The sequence below is a fragment of the Typha latifolia genome, chromosome 8 (assembly GCF_019914945.1).
Source record: "Typha latifolia isolate L0001 chromosome 8, TyphaL0001v2, whole genome shotgun sequence".
NCBI lineage: Eukaryota > Viridiplantae > Streptophyta > Magnoliopsida > Poales > Typhaceae > Typha > Typha latifolia.
In genome coordinates this window covers 21,048-36,929 of record NC_133093.1, presented here as the reverse complement: position 1 = coordinate 36,929, position 15,882 = coordinate 21,048, and the positions used below count along the sequence as shown (strand labels likewise).

The 15,882-nt window shown below is 41.1% G+C and overlaps 2 protein-coding genes across 2 annotated transcripts; both read right to left on the bottom strand.

Moving 5' to 3' along the window:
- Positions 1 to 847: 847 nt before the first annotated feature.
- On the bottom strand, positions 848 to 3,717 carry LOC140793550 (protein LYK5). The gene has a single exon (XM_073145076.1). It carries the CDS (start codon positions 3,212 to 3,214, stop codon positions 1,016 to 1,018), a length of 2,199 nt encoding a protein of 732 aa, XP_073001177.1. The 5' UTR covers positions 3,215 to 3,717; the 3' UTR covers positions 848 to 1,015.
- A 1,142-nt stretch (positions 3,718 to 4,859) lies between these two features.
- Positions 4,860 to 15,222, bottom strand: LOC140793541 (DExH-box ATP-dependent RNA helicase DExH12-like). The gene is made up of 5 exons (XM_073145065.1): positions 15,047 to 15,222; positions 14,136 to 14,863; positions 11,798 to 14,044; positions 8,433 to 8,822; positions 4,860 to 8,335 (listed from the first exon to the last, which is right to left on the bottom strand). The coding sequence occupies exons 2-5, from the start codon at positions 14,835 to 14,837 to the stop codon at positions 5,159 to 5,161; spliced, it is 6,516 nt and encodes a 2,171-aa protein (XP_073001166.1). The 5' UTR covers positions 14,838 to 14,863; positions 15,047 to 15,222; the 3' UTR covers positions 4,860 to 5,158.
- Positions 15,223 to 15,882: the final 660 nt, after the last annotated feature.

Below are 15,882 nucleotides of genomic sequence, written 5' to 3'. Positions count from 1 at the left end.
GCCCTGAAATCAAGAAGTAACTTGCAATGAGGAGCTATATATGCTGCAATGGTAAAGTGACTTCTTTGGAACAAATAAAGAAACCCAGTAATAGGCTTGTGGGGTGTGGGGTTTGGTTGATGGTAGCAATTAAATGTTTTTCCTCTTTTCTTCATAGTTCACAGATAGGAATCAATATCTGTCTAACTGAAGGAGTGAAAGCAGTAAGCTGCCAATTCATGTGCGTGCCATGACTTGTGTCGGTTTCTTTGGACTTGATATCAAATACTTATCATTGTTCTTTATAGATCTGTGACTCTTTTTTTTTTATTTTTATGCCAAGCAAGCGCACCGATATGGCTGTACTTGTGGATAACCTTTTCAAGCTCAAGTTAAAACTTTAAAGCTCTCACTTCAGTTCTTTTTTTCCTTTCCATTCAGTCAAAATGTAGATTTAACCAGTTTGGTTATTGTAACTAAATTATTCATGATGTGAAGGACGTACCGACTCACCTCACCTTACTCGTGGAGCTCAAATGTTGGCTAAAGAGGGCCAATAATAGACGAATGTATGCCCAAATTGCTATAAAGCTCCCAAGAGAGGCCAAAAAAATAAACATTCGGGTTTGTCAAAGTAAAGTAAATTCCTACTGGCTTTGGATCTAAGGCGTACCCTATCCTATTCTACCGTCTAAGTCCTCTGTAGTTTGTAAAAAAATCCCTTCTTCATAAAAATGACTAGTTATATCATTCACGATAAAATCCTTTTCTCTTTTCCACTATCTGCCCAACTTCCTTGATCTTCCTCCAGTCAGTGTGAAACAACAGATGCAAAAAATTAGTTGTGTCAAACACAAAAGAGTAATTATAAGATTAACACACAAAAATTCACATATAATTTGTCCTTGAGAAAATAATAATAATAATAATATATTTCAATAGTTCGTTCACCTAGCTACATATAAGTATATATGTATATATATTTCTAAATACGACATGTAAGTAATAATGCTATATTACTACTTGCTACTTGTAATTACCTGGCCTGGGCCATGGAACCGGAGTTGTCGTAGTCGGAAGGATCCCAATCCAAGGCAGAGTTATAGATGGCGGAGAGGGAGACGAGCACCTCAGCCATGGTGGGACGAGACCCCGCCTCACGCGACACGCACCGCATCGCCAGCTCGGCCATCGCGTAGGCCAAATCCAAGGGGTAATCGCTCCTCTGCAGACACGGATCCATGAATCCTCTCAGCTTACTCTTCGCGTCTTCTCCACTGAGGATACCCCCGATCGACTCCCACAGCAGCGCCACCGAGTCCCTCCTATTCTTCTTCTCCTCATCCTTCTTGGTTTTGGTCTTGGTCTTGGAGAAGGTAGCTTCCTTGCCTGAGAGGAGCTCGAGCATGACAACCCCGAAGGCGAAGACGTCGAGCTGAGGGGTGATGAGGCCGTGCTCCAGGTACTCGGGAGCCATGTAACCCTGCGTGCCCACCACGTGCCGAGTCAGCTGCGGTGGTGGCGAGCCCCCTTCTTCGGAATCCTCCTCGGTGGGCTGTAGCAATAAGGCCCTGGCGAGGCCGAAGTTGGAGAGCTTGGCCCTGAAGTCGGCGTCGATGAGGATGTTGCTGCTCTTGAGGTTCTTGTGGATGTAAGGCGGGTTTGTGTAGTTGTGCAGGTAGTAAAGCCCGTCCGCCACGTCGTGCGCGATCTGCACCCTCTGCTTCCAGCTCAGTACCCTACTGCAGTTGGAGGAATAGGATGATGATGATGACACATAATAATTTCCATTATTAAGATCCTCCTCCTCCTCCTCCTCCTTAATGCTGCCGCTGCTGCTGCTGCTCTTCATCATCACAACGTTACCGTTAAGGTTATGGTGATTGTGATGAAGGCAGTCCGCGAGGGATCCCTTTTGGGCGAACTCGTAGACGAGGTAGGTGTTGCCCTGATGAAGACAGAAGCCGGAGAGCCTGACCACATTGGAGTGGTTGATGAGCTGCAGAATGTTGATCTCGTGGGAGACGTCCCCTTTCAGCCTCTTTATCGCGGCCTCGTCCCCGTTGATCACCCCTCGGTACACTGCAGAACCCTTGATCCTGTGATCCTCCCCGAATGATCCCGTCGCCCTCTCCAACTCTTGGTACTTGTACACCGTCAGGGAATCGATTATGTTGCGGATGTCGTTGGAGACCACTGATGTCGCCGCTCCCGTCTTCACCCCCGATAAATCCCCCTCCACCAGTGGCTCTGCTGCTGCTGCTGCTACTGGGCCCATAAGATCAGGGCGCCGATAGTAGAAGCAGCAGATTAACCCACCTGCAATTCCGCACAGAAGCAGGAGGCCGACTCCGATCCCGACTCCAACGAACACCCATTTCTTGCTGCTGTCTGAATCATTACTACTACTATTATTATCATCGCTGCTGTTGTCTGTGGTGGGCTGCGGGGCGGGAGGGGTAGGAGTCACGAGCTCGGACTTGGTGGGCGAGGTCTTGAGGGGGATGAGGAGGGTGGTGAAGGGGTAGATGGTGGAGTCGGAGGCGAGATTGTTGGCGTCGAGCACAGCATGGTAGTCGGAGCGGAACCGCTGGGTGATGGTGGGGACGTCGTCGCCCCAGGTGACGAGGTAGGTGAGGAGGTACCTGAATCCTGCGGCGGTCTGGTTGGCGGAGGGGCAGGCGCATCTGACGGGGACCTGCAATTGGAGGCCGACGGTGAGGTTGCGGCTGTTGTGGGAGGGGTTCTGGGCGATGAGGGCCTGGCACGTGGTGAGGCCCTGGTAGGTGTCGTTGGCGATGATGAAGTAGGTCTCCGTGTCGTACTTGATGGTGTAGGTGGCGTTGTGCTGGTAGTATTGGTTGTTCCCAGTGCAAGAGCAGGGGATGGGGACGAGGACGAGGTTGTCGGTGGAGACGGCGTTGACGTCGGGGATGGCGTTGATGGCGGAGATGTTGGATGCGTTGGCGGAGAAGAGGTAGGCGATGGTGACCGGGGTGGTGTAGGGGGTATGGGATCGGAAGGTCAGGTAGGAAGTGCAGTTGCTGAGCCCACCGCCGTCGCAGGCGTAGCCCAGCGTCGAGGAGGCGTTGGTGCTATCGCAGTCCAGCTGCTTGTTATCCTCGTAATCCTGCTGGCCTTGGCAGGGCCAATAGTAGTACCCACACAACTGTAGGTACATCACAAACATCAACAACAAAATAGGAGGACCAGAAGGAGATGAGTGCTTCATCATCCTCTCTAGATCTCTCTCCTCTCACCTCTCCTCCAATCAGTAAACTGCAGATCTACGCGGTTCTATGCTAGACGAAGAAGAAGAAGAAGAAGAAGATGATGAAGATGAAGATGAGATATAGCAGGAACGAATAATTAGTATCAAATCCGAGGCGGCGGCTGCTGCTGCTGCTTAATTTCCATTGACTTGATCGGCTTGTTGACTGCTTCTGCAAATAAGAAAGTAGACGACGACATCACCAGCTATTCTATAATTTGGACGAACGCGAAGTGGTCAGTTGTTTCTTATTTCTCTCCACTTTGTTTAATTTCCACGCCGTATAATTAATCTGCTAGTGGCAGGGGCCCACAAAAGTCTTGCTAGGGCTGGTGGTTGAGTGACATCAACTGAACCACTTATTTTATATTTTCATTATAAATTCTTTCTATTTCACTTTTTTTTTTAATTGGTACGTTAACTTTCATTTTTCATTTAATGGTGTACATGAAATGATATGACATGTTTCTAAATTCATCTGGGAAGAGCTATGGCCATTTTTTTTAACTCTTTCTCATTGTCTCTGTCCTCATCCCTATTATTTAAAAAAAAATTATAATACAATTTTTAAAGTTTTTGTTCGTTTCTAGCGTCAAGATTTTTTCAATATGAGCTCCTATCAATATTTTTTTACATATATTTTAAAGCTGATTTAATTCTCTAAAATTGCATATCTTTAAATTCAATTATTTAATATTCATATTTTTTTCGTAAAAGCTCTGACTAGTATAAGTTTATATACGTTGATAAATCTTATTTTTTTTTTAATTTTTTTTAATTTTATCTCTAATAAGTATTTCTAAATTTAATTATTTCAAAGACTTAAAGGTTATTTGAATATTATAACTTAAAAATAATAAAATTATGTCTGTCTACCAACAAGTTATCAACGTAAGTCTATTTCATTTATAATATTTTATATGTATTGAAAAGCTTATTTAATTTTCTATAATTTTGGAGACAAAAAGTTTAAAAAATGTTCACAGAACTTATCTTATTATTTCTCTGTACTTTATCATATAAAAATTAAAATTATTAGAAATTTTTAAAAGGTAAGACAAGAGCAAATCAGTCAAAAAATAATAAAATAAAAAATTTGTAATAAAAATATAAACTGAAACCTGAAACATATATCCCGAATTTTTAAAACAAGTCTCTTTAAAGATCGGAGTCATACAGGGCCAACCCTACAGGGCCCTTTGGGAAATTTGTCGAATATCTCTCGTGGCAATCCTTGTCCACACATCATTAAGGAGCTTCTTTTGTTTGCCTAAGCGGATCGAAAGATGGATAACGACTTGATAATCCAGATTCAGTTTGTAATTGCGGTTAAAGAAAGAAATGACGAAAATAAAACAATATTTCTTTCCACTTCCTCTCCCTTTGCCTCAATACAGGGTTCAAACCATTAAAGAAATATTGTTTCAGTCAGTAATAACATATGAATGCCATTCTTCGTTGCATGCAAAACAGATCACTTCAAACTTTATCAACACTTAATAAAAAGCTTCGTCCAGAAATCTCACCAAAAGCTTAATCTTTGCAAGTTAATATAGTTAATTTGCCCAAAACCGAAATAAGCCTTGACCATTTCAGCACGTCTATCCAATTTAAGAATGAAATAGTACTCTATCAGTCTTAATTCAGAATGAAATAGAACTCCCACAGATATCGCGAGAGGCATCATCCTATCAAGATACATTATATGTTTCATCTGCATATGTTTAACAAAACGATAATAATAGAGCATTACCAAAGTACAGAACCTCAAAGCTAGGGAAGGGGCAACAATAACAACAATAAATAGGCCACAGCAAAGCTTTACAGAAACTCAGGCTTAATTTTCTGAATCCACTAAAAAGTTGTAATAAAGCCTCCGGGAACTGCCACAATTCTAGGAATATTTGTTTACTCGCTCCTATCTCCATCTCCTCCAGCTTCTCTGACATCAATGGCAAAACTATATTCCTGGTCACAGCCAAGATAGGAGTCACACATGAAGTAAATCATATATGTCTTCTTTCCAGTTTCTACAGGAGCATTAAAGTTAAGCTTGACTCTTGCTCTCCTCTGAAGTGAGACCCTTTTTATCGCAAGCAACTGATTGGTGGAGCTATCACCAACCACAACCCACCAGCCTTCTTCTTTAGGTTTCGGAAACCTGGGAGCATCAACTGGTCCAACCTCAGATCGCCCCTCAAGATCACGTTCCAAGGTAACCTGCAAATCTACCTCTTTCCCAGGCCTTATATCCTCGCTGTGCAGGATTTCATAAGCCATATCAATGTTAGGGAAGCGGTTGCAAAATCTGACAATGTCAAGCAACTGAGAATCAGACATCTGCAACAATGCACGCCGTTCATCATCCTCCATCTCCACCAAATCAAAAACAGTCTCAACACTTGTTGATGGATTTTCTTGACATCGCTTGGCTAACTCCTTTGTGAAGTGTGGGAGTTGTAAAAGCATGGGGTCACGCTCCCACATGCCCTGTGTCACCATTTGACTCACCTCCATCGCAGAAAGAGCAAGAGTAAGCCAACCATTGCTTGCAATAACATCCACCATTGCTTGAAGCAATCTATGAGCAGCGAGAAGCACCTCTCTCTGGTCTGCTGCTAGGTTTCCAATCACAGTGTGTCTAGAGAAGTGAGCTTGCAACAACGCATTTGCCTTCACATGTGGGTCATTGCACTTGGGATTTTCAAAGGAGAACCTTTGATGGTGAATCAGCTTCCTTATAGAATCTTCCTCACTAGGTCGAATCGGAAGGTTTGCATATTCTGAAGCAGAAGATAGAATATCCAGAAGTCCTTTCATCTTAGTTTTTGGGGTTAAAGATGAACTAAATCTCTCTATCGTAGTGTAGCTGATATAATAATACGAAGCAATCAACCCAAGGTTCAGAGGCTTAAGATACATATCCTCTTCAATAGCCACACACTTGCTCGACTCCAAATCGCTCAACACATTCTCCACCAGCTCAGAGAGGTGGTCTGAGAGATGCCTGTGACTTACACCCTGCAGATTATAGTAGTTGGGATTCTTCGTGAGCCTCCGATACATAAAAGTCCAGGTAAGATAATCCACAGCCTCTTGCTTATTCTCTATAACACCAACAACAACTTCAGCATTCAAATGGTCATGCAAAAAGTGATGCAGATGACTCTCCACAGGGAAGGCTTCATAAAGGAATTTCTTGTAGTACTCCTTGCGAGGAGCATGACACAAGATGACACACTTCCCAGAATTATCTTTGAGAGGTCTACTAGCATGGCCCATCATCTGCAGAAGATCAGTTATAGGATAATCGGTATGAGCATTCTCTCGCCCGTCATAGTATTGGGTCCCCATGACTACAACCAAGTGAGCTGGCAAGGACCTTCCCCAGCACATCGAGCTGCTTGCAATGCAAACTTGTATCCTTCCACTAAGAAATAACTCCGTTACAACTTCCTGATCAAGGTCAGTAAGACCTTCATGTAAGTAGCCAACACCAAGAGGGAGTGTCCTCTTAAGAGCATCTTCCTTGATACCTGAAATGAAAGACTCCATTTCCTCCTCTGATCCGAGAAGGAAAGAAGGCTTTTCCCCACCCTCAGCACTTGAATATGTACACAAGTCCAATGCAGTCAGCCTTGCATGCTTGCGTGTGGGTACAAATACTAGAGCGGGCTTACCATTCTTTGCATGTTGAGTAATAGCAGTATATGTAGGCTTTGTCATCGCTTGCATCCTTGCCTCAAAATTTGAAATATCCATGCCTTGTATGTGTATCTCCAGTGGTACAGGACGCACACCAGGTGGAAAATTGAAAAGGCCGTGAGAAGTGGCACCAATCCATTCCCCAAGGTCCTTAGCATTAGCAAGTGAAGCTGAAAGTGCTACTACACGGATTCTACTGTCAATCTGGCTAGCAATACGCCTCATCCTAGAAACTATTATTTCCAGGATAGGACCCATTTCTCCCCCAATTAAGTGAAGCTCATCAACTATGAACAAGGAGACCTGCTGAATATGTTTCCGCTGCTTCCATCGACGGGAAAGAGCATCCCACTTCTCAGGTGTACTGATTATGATCTGTCCTTTTTCAAGTAGTTTCAAATCAGTTGCAGTTTCACCAGTTAACTCCACCACACGAATGCCAAGGCGCTTTCCAAATTTTTCCTCCCAGTCACGGTACCTTTCCTTTGCAAGAGCTTCAATTGGAGCAATGTATACAGCCCGTTGGAGCTTCAATTGATGATTTCTCAACAATGCAAACTCTGCACATATGGTTTTCCCACTGCCTGTTGGAGCTGCAACCAACACATTGTCATCAGTAGTGTATAAGACAGTAAATACTTGTGTTTGGATAGGATTGAAATGCCTGAATGTATCATAAAGAGCTTCATATGACGGATTTCTCAATGCAGTCACTGGCAAAGGTTGCAAATCCAACAATTCAGTAGGTGGTGCGTATTTCTCTGGTAAAATCAAATGTCTGAAACAGACGGGTAGAACTGTTTGTGATCCAAGCCACTTATCTGATACGACACGAATAAAATATTGAGGGGGAAGTGGCTCATAGATAGGCACAGTGAAGTTCAGAGTGTGATCTTCATCCACATACTGTTTCTTAAGCATGAAATACTCATGATGAAGAATATATTCACCATCATTATCCTCGACTATAACCCAAAATGGCTCCACATATCCATGCACTTTATCATCCCACTGGAAGTCGGGTGTTATTGTCAGTTCAAAACCCAAAACAGTACGAGTGATAGGTTGAACATGCGCTGCAAGGTTTAGCTTTGGCAGCTGGTGTATGCATTTGTGGAGTTGTCTCCCCATCTTCGGGTAACGAATAAGCTCACCGATCTCCTGTGATGAGAGGTCATAATACCTCTCCCAGGCCAGATCCTTCTTTTCCAGTTTCATCAAAATTTCATTTGGTATCCCATTAAATTGGCGCAGCGGAGTTTGCACGCTCCACATGCGCTTATCAACCATCTTGCACAGATTCAAAGCCTTCTCGGCTAGCTGAGCCCATCCTCTCTTCAAGACAATTTCAAATAGTGAACGTAGAAGGCGGCCTGCACTCTGCAAAGATGACATAGCACAAGTAAACAAGGGGAGCTTATTCATCTTCATGTATGAAGAAATTCAATAGTATCCAAAACAAAAAACGGCAAAGTACCTGTCTGATGTAGACCATATCAGAAGTAAGGGAAAGCCCCTCAAGCTTCAGTCGAGATATGTATGCTTGCAGCAGAACATTGATCTTTGCACTAGGCTCTTCCAAGCTTTCTTTGACAGGAATTGGTACACGATCCAAAAGCTTTGCCAGCTCCATCTTCTCATCTTGCCTTACTGTTACATACTTAAATTCTTCACTCAGGGAGAATAATCGACAAAGCTCAATATCGCCCATTGTTGGCTTCAGGTACTCATTGTATGTTGATATTGTCCCATGAGTAATATAGTAATAACTTGCAATTCTGCCCAGGTCTGTCACTTGAAAGTATCCACTCTTTCTGTCATATTTGACCAAATTATTTCTGTCCAATATATTTGCAGCAGAATGGATCTGCAGTATATCAAAACACCAAAATAATCATCGTCTTGTACCAAAGGAGTGAGGTCCAGTAGGCCAGATAAAAAAACTGGAGAAGAACGATTTTAAAATACATCTCAATGATGAAATCAAAGAATATCAATGTTGATCTCTTTGAATGAGTCAATTGAAGCAGAAGAATATTTCGTACAGGTATACTAAGAGAAAAAGTGACTTAATGGAAGGTACACTATTAATCAGAGATCCTTCTATTCTATTGAATATTAACTATAATAGATGAGCAGCAAAAGAAATTTCCCATGGTAAAATTAGCTATCAAATCAATGGTAAAAAGAGACACCAGTCTTCCTAGACCTATAGGCAGTGATGGCAGTGGCACATATTTATAATATTTTTAATAAATTTTTTAGGATATTTAGAGATATTTTTTGATCTTTGGTATGTCAATATTTGATTTTTTGTCTAAATATATGTATTAAAATTTAAAATCTACATTACAATATTTTATGTTTAGATTATTTTTGTAAATAACCTATTTTATTAAAGATAAAATAACAGTTGAATATAAATATTATTCAACACATAATATGATTGAATGCATTCATTAAAATTAATATTAATAATTAAACACTCCATAATATGATTGAATACTCCATAATATAATTGAACACATAATAACATTCAATATATAATTGATAATAGTTCAATAATTAAAACTAATATCTAGTTGAACATAGAATGACAAGGAGGATCAAAGACTTCATTTGCTGGCACATAAATAACACTGGAATGTTGCATTAAATACTGTCGATATTCTTCAAAACTCATCCACTGATAATATTGCTCATTATAACATCTCACATAGTCTTCATACAAATAAGAATTTTATAATTTTTCGATGATACGATATGAATATTGAATATGCACGGGAACGACCGGCACCGGCACAGGCACAAACACACCATAAGCATATACAGATTGTGGATATGGAGTATAATAAGGGTGTTGCGGCTCTGGTAAGTGTGATTGATATGATGGTAATGATGATGAACTCATATCATCCTGTGGGCGCACCTCTCCTGATGTCCTATTACCTATAGACTCAAGTCTTTCCCTCATCTGACTGTAATCATATTAAGCTTGAGATAGTCCCTTTTTTTTTTCTTCTGGTCTGGCAAATGAGTTGTCATTCCAATTTTAAAAAATGACAAATAAGTTATCATTTCAAAAATGACAAATAAGTTGTCATTTCAAAAATAACAAATGACAAAAGTTAATTGATGAAAATAAAAAAAAAGTTAAAAAAAATAGGTTTCCCATGTCATATCATGGTTGTTAAAAAAATAAGTAAAGTTGATTTGATAAAAATTGATGGAAATAAAATTTTTTTTAAAAAAATATTTCTACATTAGCACATGACCGGCACGAGGCCGTACCGAACAGCACTTGGTCGTGCCGGACCGGCACGGCCATCCTTGCCTATAGGTAACTAGTATTGCAACACTGCTCAATCAGCTTTAAGTTGGATTAGAGATCAATTGGTCTGCTTATAATCCAATTCGCAGTTTGATGTGAGTTCACTTACTTCGAAGTTCAATCCATGCCCTTAGGCTTACTTTCCTTTATTTTGTTTAATTAGGTCTGATTTTGGGTCAATTGTTCAATTGGAGCAAATTTTGTTAAGCTGAAACCCGTACCAATTTTTGAGCTACCAGTTCAACTATAGAAAGGAATGAGTTATACTTGACCACCAAGTCAGTGATCTGTTTCTTGGGCAAGAAGAAAAAATTGGACATTCTTCCATTAACCAAAATTGCTACGCACATTGTTTTGGGGGAAAATTTTGTTCCCACCTCAAATTAGGACATCCTTCAAGGGCTGATGACCTAACAAGCTATTCCACCAGGTCAAGATGGAAAGACTACAACTTAAATAGGAACCGATTAAGCTTCCTATTGAGTTGATCCTCCCTAATTGAGTCCTAAATCTAACCAATAGGGACTCCTAGATTATTCCTAATTGGGCCACACAAATTTTAAAATGTACCAGATGCAACAAAAAGAAGGCAGATTTTGTGTGTGACCTCTCTCCCCCTCCTCCCCATTCCTTCTCTTTTCCTACTATCTATACAGCTGAAATCACCTTCCTCCCCTTCTCTTTGCATACTAGCTGTGACTTCTCCCTCACTTCATTCCTCTTGTCCACTGAGTTCTTCTCCTTTTCCCTTCTTTACCTCTCCTACTATCTCCTACATCAACAAATGAGTTATTTCTCCTATCCAATTCTCCCTATCTTTTGCTGAGTGTTGCTATCTTCTGCTAAAGCCAAGGAAATCCTGTTAAAGCCATTGAGGACAAAGGTTTTATGGTCTGTGTAGTGCAAGCATAAATTAAAGCACATCCAAAATCTGAAACTTTGTTCTGAGACCTTTTACACAAAATTATTATCTGAAAAGCTTATTATTGACTAAATGCCAGAACTTATTTGACCTAATTCTTTCAACTCCTAGTTTATCCATAACAATTCTTTCTGTTCAGCTACACACTAGATCATTTACATTCAGAATTCAAACTTAATAGAAGTTTCAGATTTAAAATGGTAATACTTTGAGCTGTATGTATCAATAGTTTATTTGTATTATTCTGTAGCTCCTTAGGCTTGTGTTCTGATGCATCTAGTTGTTTATGTGCATCAATTAGTTCTGTATCATCATCACAATAGTGCAGCCTATTTTGCATCCGTAGCATCCCTCTTGAGAGATTAACTAGACTCCTTTAAAGACATACCACACACCTATCAAATGACTCCATGTAGAAGATAATAATTCCATGCCCCATCCAAGTAGGAAAAAAAGGAAATGCAAACCCTCAACTTCAAGATAACCAAAAACTTATAATTGAGTTAAAAAGGATTCAGCTAAGACAAACCAACACTATGAAATATGAACAAATAACATGCACCCGTAAAAGTGAAGCATTTTAACTCACCAGATCAGCCCTCCTTTCCTCCAATGTCTTGTCCCTGTCCAGGACATCTGCCGGCAAACCATACAGGGTTGGATTACGGAGCATGCGTATATAGAGATAAGTGTAGCCAATCCAGGTACATGCCTCTCGAGCATTCTGAACAGTTCCCAGGACAATCTCTGCATTCAACTGATCAGCCAATTTCGACACAAACTGACTTTCAATAGGGAGTTGTTGATTCATCAGCGAGAGATAGTACTGCAATTCACTATGTCCTGTCAAGATTATGCCTTCCCCATAGGAGTCATACTGGGGCCTGCCTGCACGACCAAGCATCTGCATCACATCTAGAGGGCTTAGTTCTGTCCATGCACCTTTTTCCGGATTATAGATCTGAGTTCCTTTAATAATAACAGTATGCGCTGGTAGATTTACACCCCAGGCAAGGGTGGCTGTGGAAACTAACACCTGTACATGTCCATCAGCAAAAAGCTCCTCAACAAGATCTCGGTCAACCCTTGCCATTCCTGCATGATGGATTGCAAACCCATATGGCAAAAGATCCTTAAGATCATTACTCTTGACGAATTCTGTTTGACTGTGAAGAATCTCACGGCTGGCACTGTCGTCCTTTAAAAACCGACCTAATGTATCGTTAGCCAGCGCATTATCTCGAATTGCCCGAGCAGTTTTAGCTGTTTCCTTCCTCGAATGTACAAAGATTAGTACTTGATGTTTTCCTGCTGCAGCTATAACCTTTTCATAACAAATTTCATTCATCAACTGGAATCTCTGCAGAGGCTTCTTTACAGTGATACCTATATACTGTTGTGCAAGAGGACAGGGTCTATAACTATTGTCAAAATGGAAGAGACCTCTTGATGGATTAACACGTAAAAACAGTGCTACGTCCTCGTAATTTGGAAGTGTAGCAGACAGACCAACTAGACGAATAAGTTCCTTGGTTGTCTCAATCTGTCGAACTGTCCTAGCAACTATACTCTCGAGAACAGGACCTCGATTATCATGAAGAAGATGAATTTCATCAATTATAAGAAGCTTCACCAGTTGAGTGTAGGTTCTGTCCCCAGATTTCCTAGTGACAATATCCCATTTTTCAGGTGTTGTAACAATTATCTGAGTCTCTTCAATCTGTTGGCGGGTGAGATTTTGGTCTCCACTAAGTTCCCTCACAACAATATCATAAGCCTTTAAGCGATGAGACAAATTTCCAACCACTTCAGCAACCAAAGCTTTCATCGGTGCCACATAGACTATCTTATATTTACTGTTGTCTAAAACCCCATCCTTCCTGTGTAAACCAATCTGATGAAGAATTGTAAGCATAGCGACATTGGTTTTTCCAGCACCTGTTGGAGCACAGAGAAGAATGTTTTCTGGTGTGAAAAGAGCAGTTTCATAAACTTTACTCTGAACCCTATTCAATTGCTTCATGCCTTCAAAAGATGGCTGAGCCCATTCCGGGATATCAGATATCTTCACGAGCTCCTCTCCAGGAGCGAATGCTTTCTGTTTCAAAGCTGGCACATGCACTTCTTCATATCCTTTATGAGGGGTTCTGTAAGAACCTGGAGGGAGCTCGCACTTCCTGTTTGCCATTAGAAGACCCCCTTGATGGAAAGCAATGTTATCAAGGTCAAGCAACTGACGCTGACCCTTCAACCACCCATTGTCCATATCCCTGTCAACAATCCTCCGATCCCTATCCCCATCTGCTCCAACACTTTCATCCTTTAACCGCCTAGCCTCCTCCCTTATGCTCTTCTCCAAATTCTTCTGCCTCTCCTTTGCAGATGCTCTTGTGGCATGCAACTGCTCCAAGATTGCAGCAAGACTTGGTCCCATATTCACCATTTCTTCTTCAATCTTCTTGCGCTGCTCTTGATCTTCTGCCCTGGCCAAGCGAGTGCACCATATTATCTTGAGCCGGTTACGAAGCAGCAACTTGATAAGGTCAAATTTGTCATAATCTAATAGCATTACTAGCCGGTTCTCCACTTCCCTGTCATCACCCTCAGCAATTGTTTTGAGCACATCCTCTGCAAGCTTCTGGCTATGTTGAGGATCAATCTCTTGATATGCCTGAGATATCTTCCTTTGAAGCCAGTAAGCATCAATATCTTGAACATTTATGGTCAGCCCCTCGTTGGCTTCTTCCATATCATCATCATCTATTCCACCCATCTGCATGCCACCAGCACCATTGGATTCTTGTGCATCCTCCTCATCCTCTGATTCCTCTTGCACCTGAACACAAGAATGGACATATCAAATTAATATCAGTTGGTTGATTAAATAAAAGAACTACAATGAAGATGAGCAGTGTGACAACAATTACCTGATCATAGTCACTCTCCTCTTCCTCCTCATCCTCTTCAAATTCCACAGCAACGCCAATGTCATCATCCAGTGTCACATCATTGACATTCGTTGCAGCTGCACCAGCAGCATCACCTGCGTCCTGATAGTCAGTGATGAGCCGCCCTATAGACACAAGCTGATCAAAGAGCTGGTTTGAGATGGGATTCAACAGCTTCTCAATATCCTTCTTCTTGTCAGGGTTCTTGACCTTGTCATTCTTCAGAACGGCTAACACCTCATCAGCTGCCCCGCTGAGAATATCCTGAGGCTGCCCACCAAATTGCTGCTGTATAACACTGAGTAGAGCCTCGTAGGCTGCACGGGTCTCCTTGGTCTTAGGCTGGTATACTGCATCGTCGGCTAGCGAAAGGACACTCTCCTCCTGGATGCGGCGCCGCTTGCTGTCCTTCCTTTCTTCAAGATCGATCGCTGGGTCACGCTCCTTCTTCTTCTTCTTCGACTTCTTGATCTTCTCCTCGAGCTCGGGGGGCTTTCCACGATACACTCGGTCCCCAAAATTCTTGGGGTCGATCTTCCCCCACAAAGACTCGGGCTCACCGGTTGGCTCATGGGTATCGCGTGGCCGTGAATCCGTGGTCAGGACAAGGCTAGAGTTGGCTCGGTACTCATATTGTTTGAATCGAGCGTGGGCTTCGGCACCACCTCCCAAATGAGCCATGGCGCTGGAAGGATCTAGCTACTATCCTGTCCACAAAAGAAGTCCATGAAACACACACACACACACACCGACGTAGAGAACCAAATGAAAGAATAAGAAAGGAAGAAGGTGCGAGGTGAATCCAGGGGAAGAGGAAGATGGTAAAACCAAGAGACGATGGCAAAAGAGAAGTAAAAGAGACTAGACTGAGAGGAGGACTGGGAGCTTACCCTAAACCCTAAAGCCGAAGAGATCCACCTGAAACGGAAGCTGAAGCTGAAGCAGGTCGATTGAAAGGGCCACAAACGCTTTCGTTTCTGTTCCTCAAGACTCAAGCTGCTGGGATATGCTATTTAGGGCACGCACCATCAGCCATCAGTCCCATCTACTTGTTATACCCGTAAACGAGTCGGCATGAGGCTGAGGCGGTTGTGATAAATAGAATGAAGATTTTTACGTAATTGCCACCGAAAATCTTTCACATTTCATATATATTATTATATTCTTCGAAATGTCATACTATGAGCTAGTTAGATGTATTTGATGTATTTAAAGTTAAATAAATAAAATTCTTCTTCCTTAATTTTCCATTCAAATTCTTTATATTTTCACTAGTTTTAACCGATTTACTCTCGCTTATAAATAAAATAAATTGAGCTCTTACTCCTCTCCACATCCTTTTCTCTATTATTTAAAAAATAAAAATTTGCACTACAATTTTTGAAGTTTTTATTTACGATCTTTTCAATATGAACCCTAATTTATATTATTTTATATACATTAAAAAATTTATTTAAATCTCTAAAATTTCGTATCCAATGAATATCTTTAAATTCGATCATTTAGAAAATTTAAAATTTATTTAAATATTATAACTTAAAAAAATTAAGACAATCTACCAAAAGAGTGAATACAACTATTTTATTCATATCTTTGTATAAATTCTAAGGGACATTATTTTATAAGCTTATGCAGTATTCTACAATTTTATCTTTAATAAATATTTTAAATTTAATTATTTAAGTAGCTTAAAATTAATTTAAATATTATAGCTTAACAAACTAAG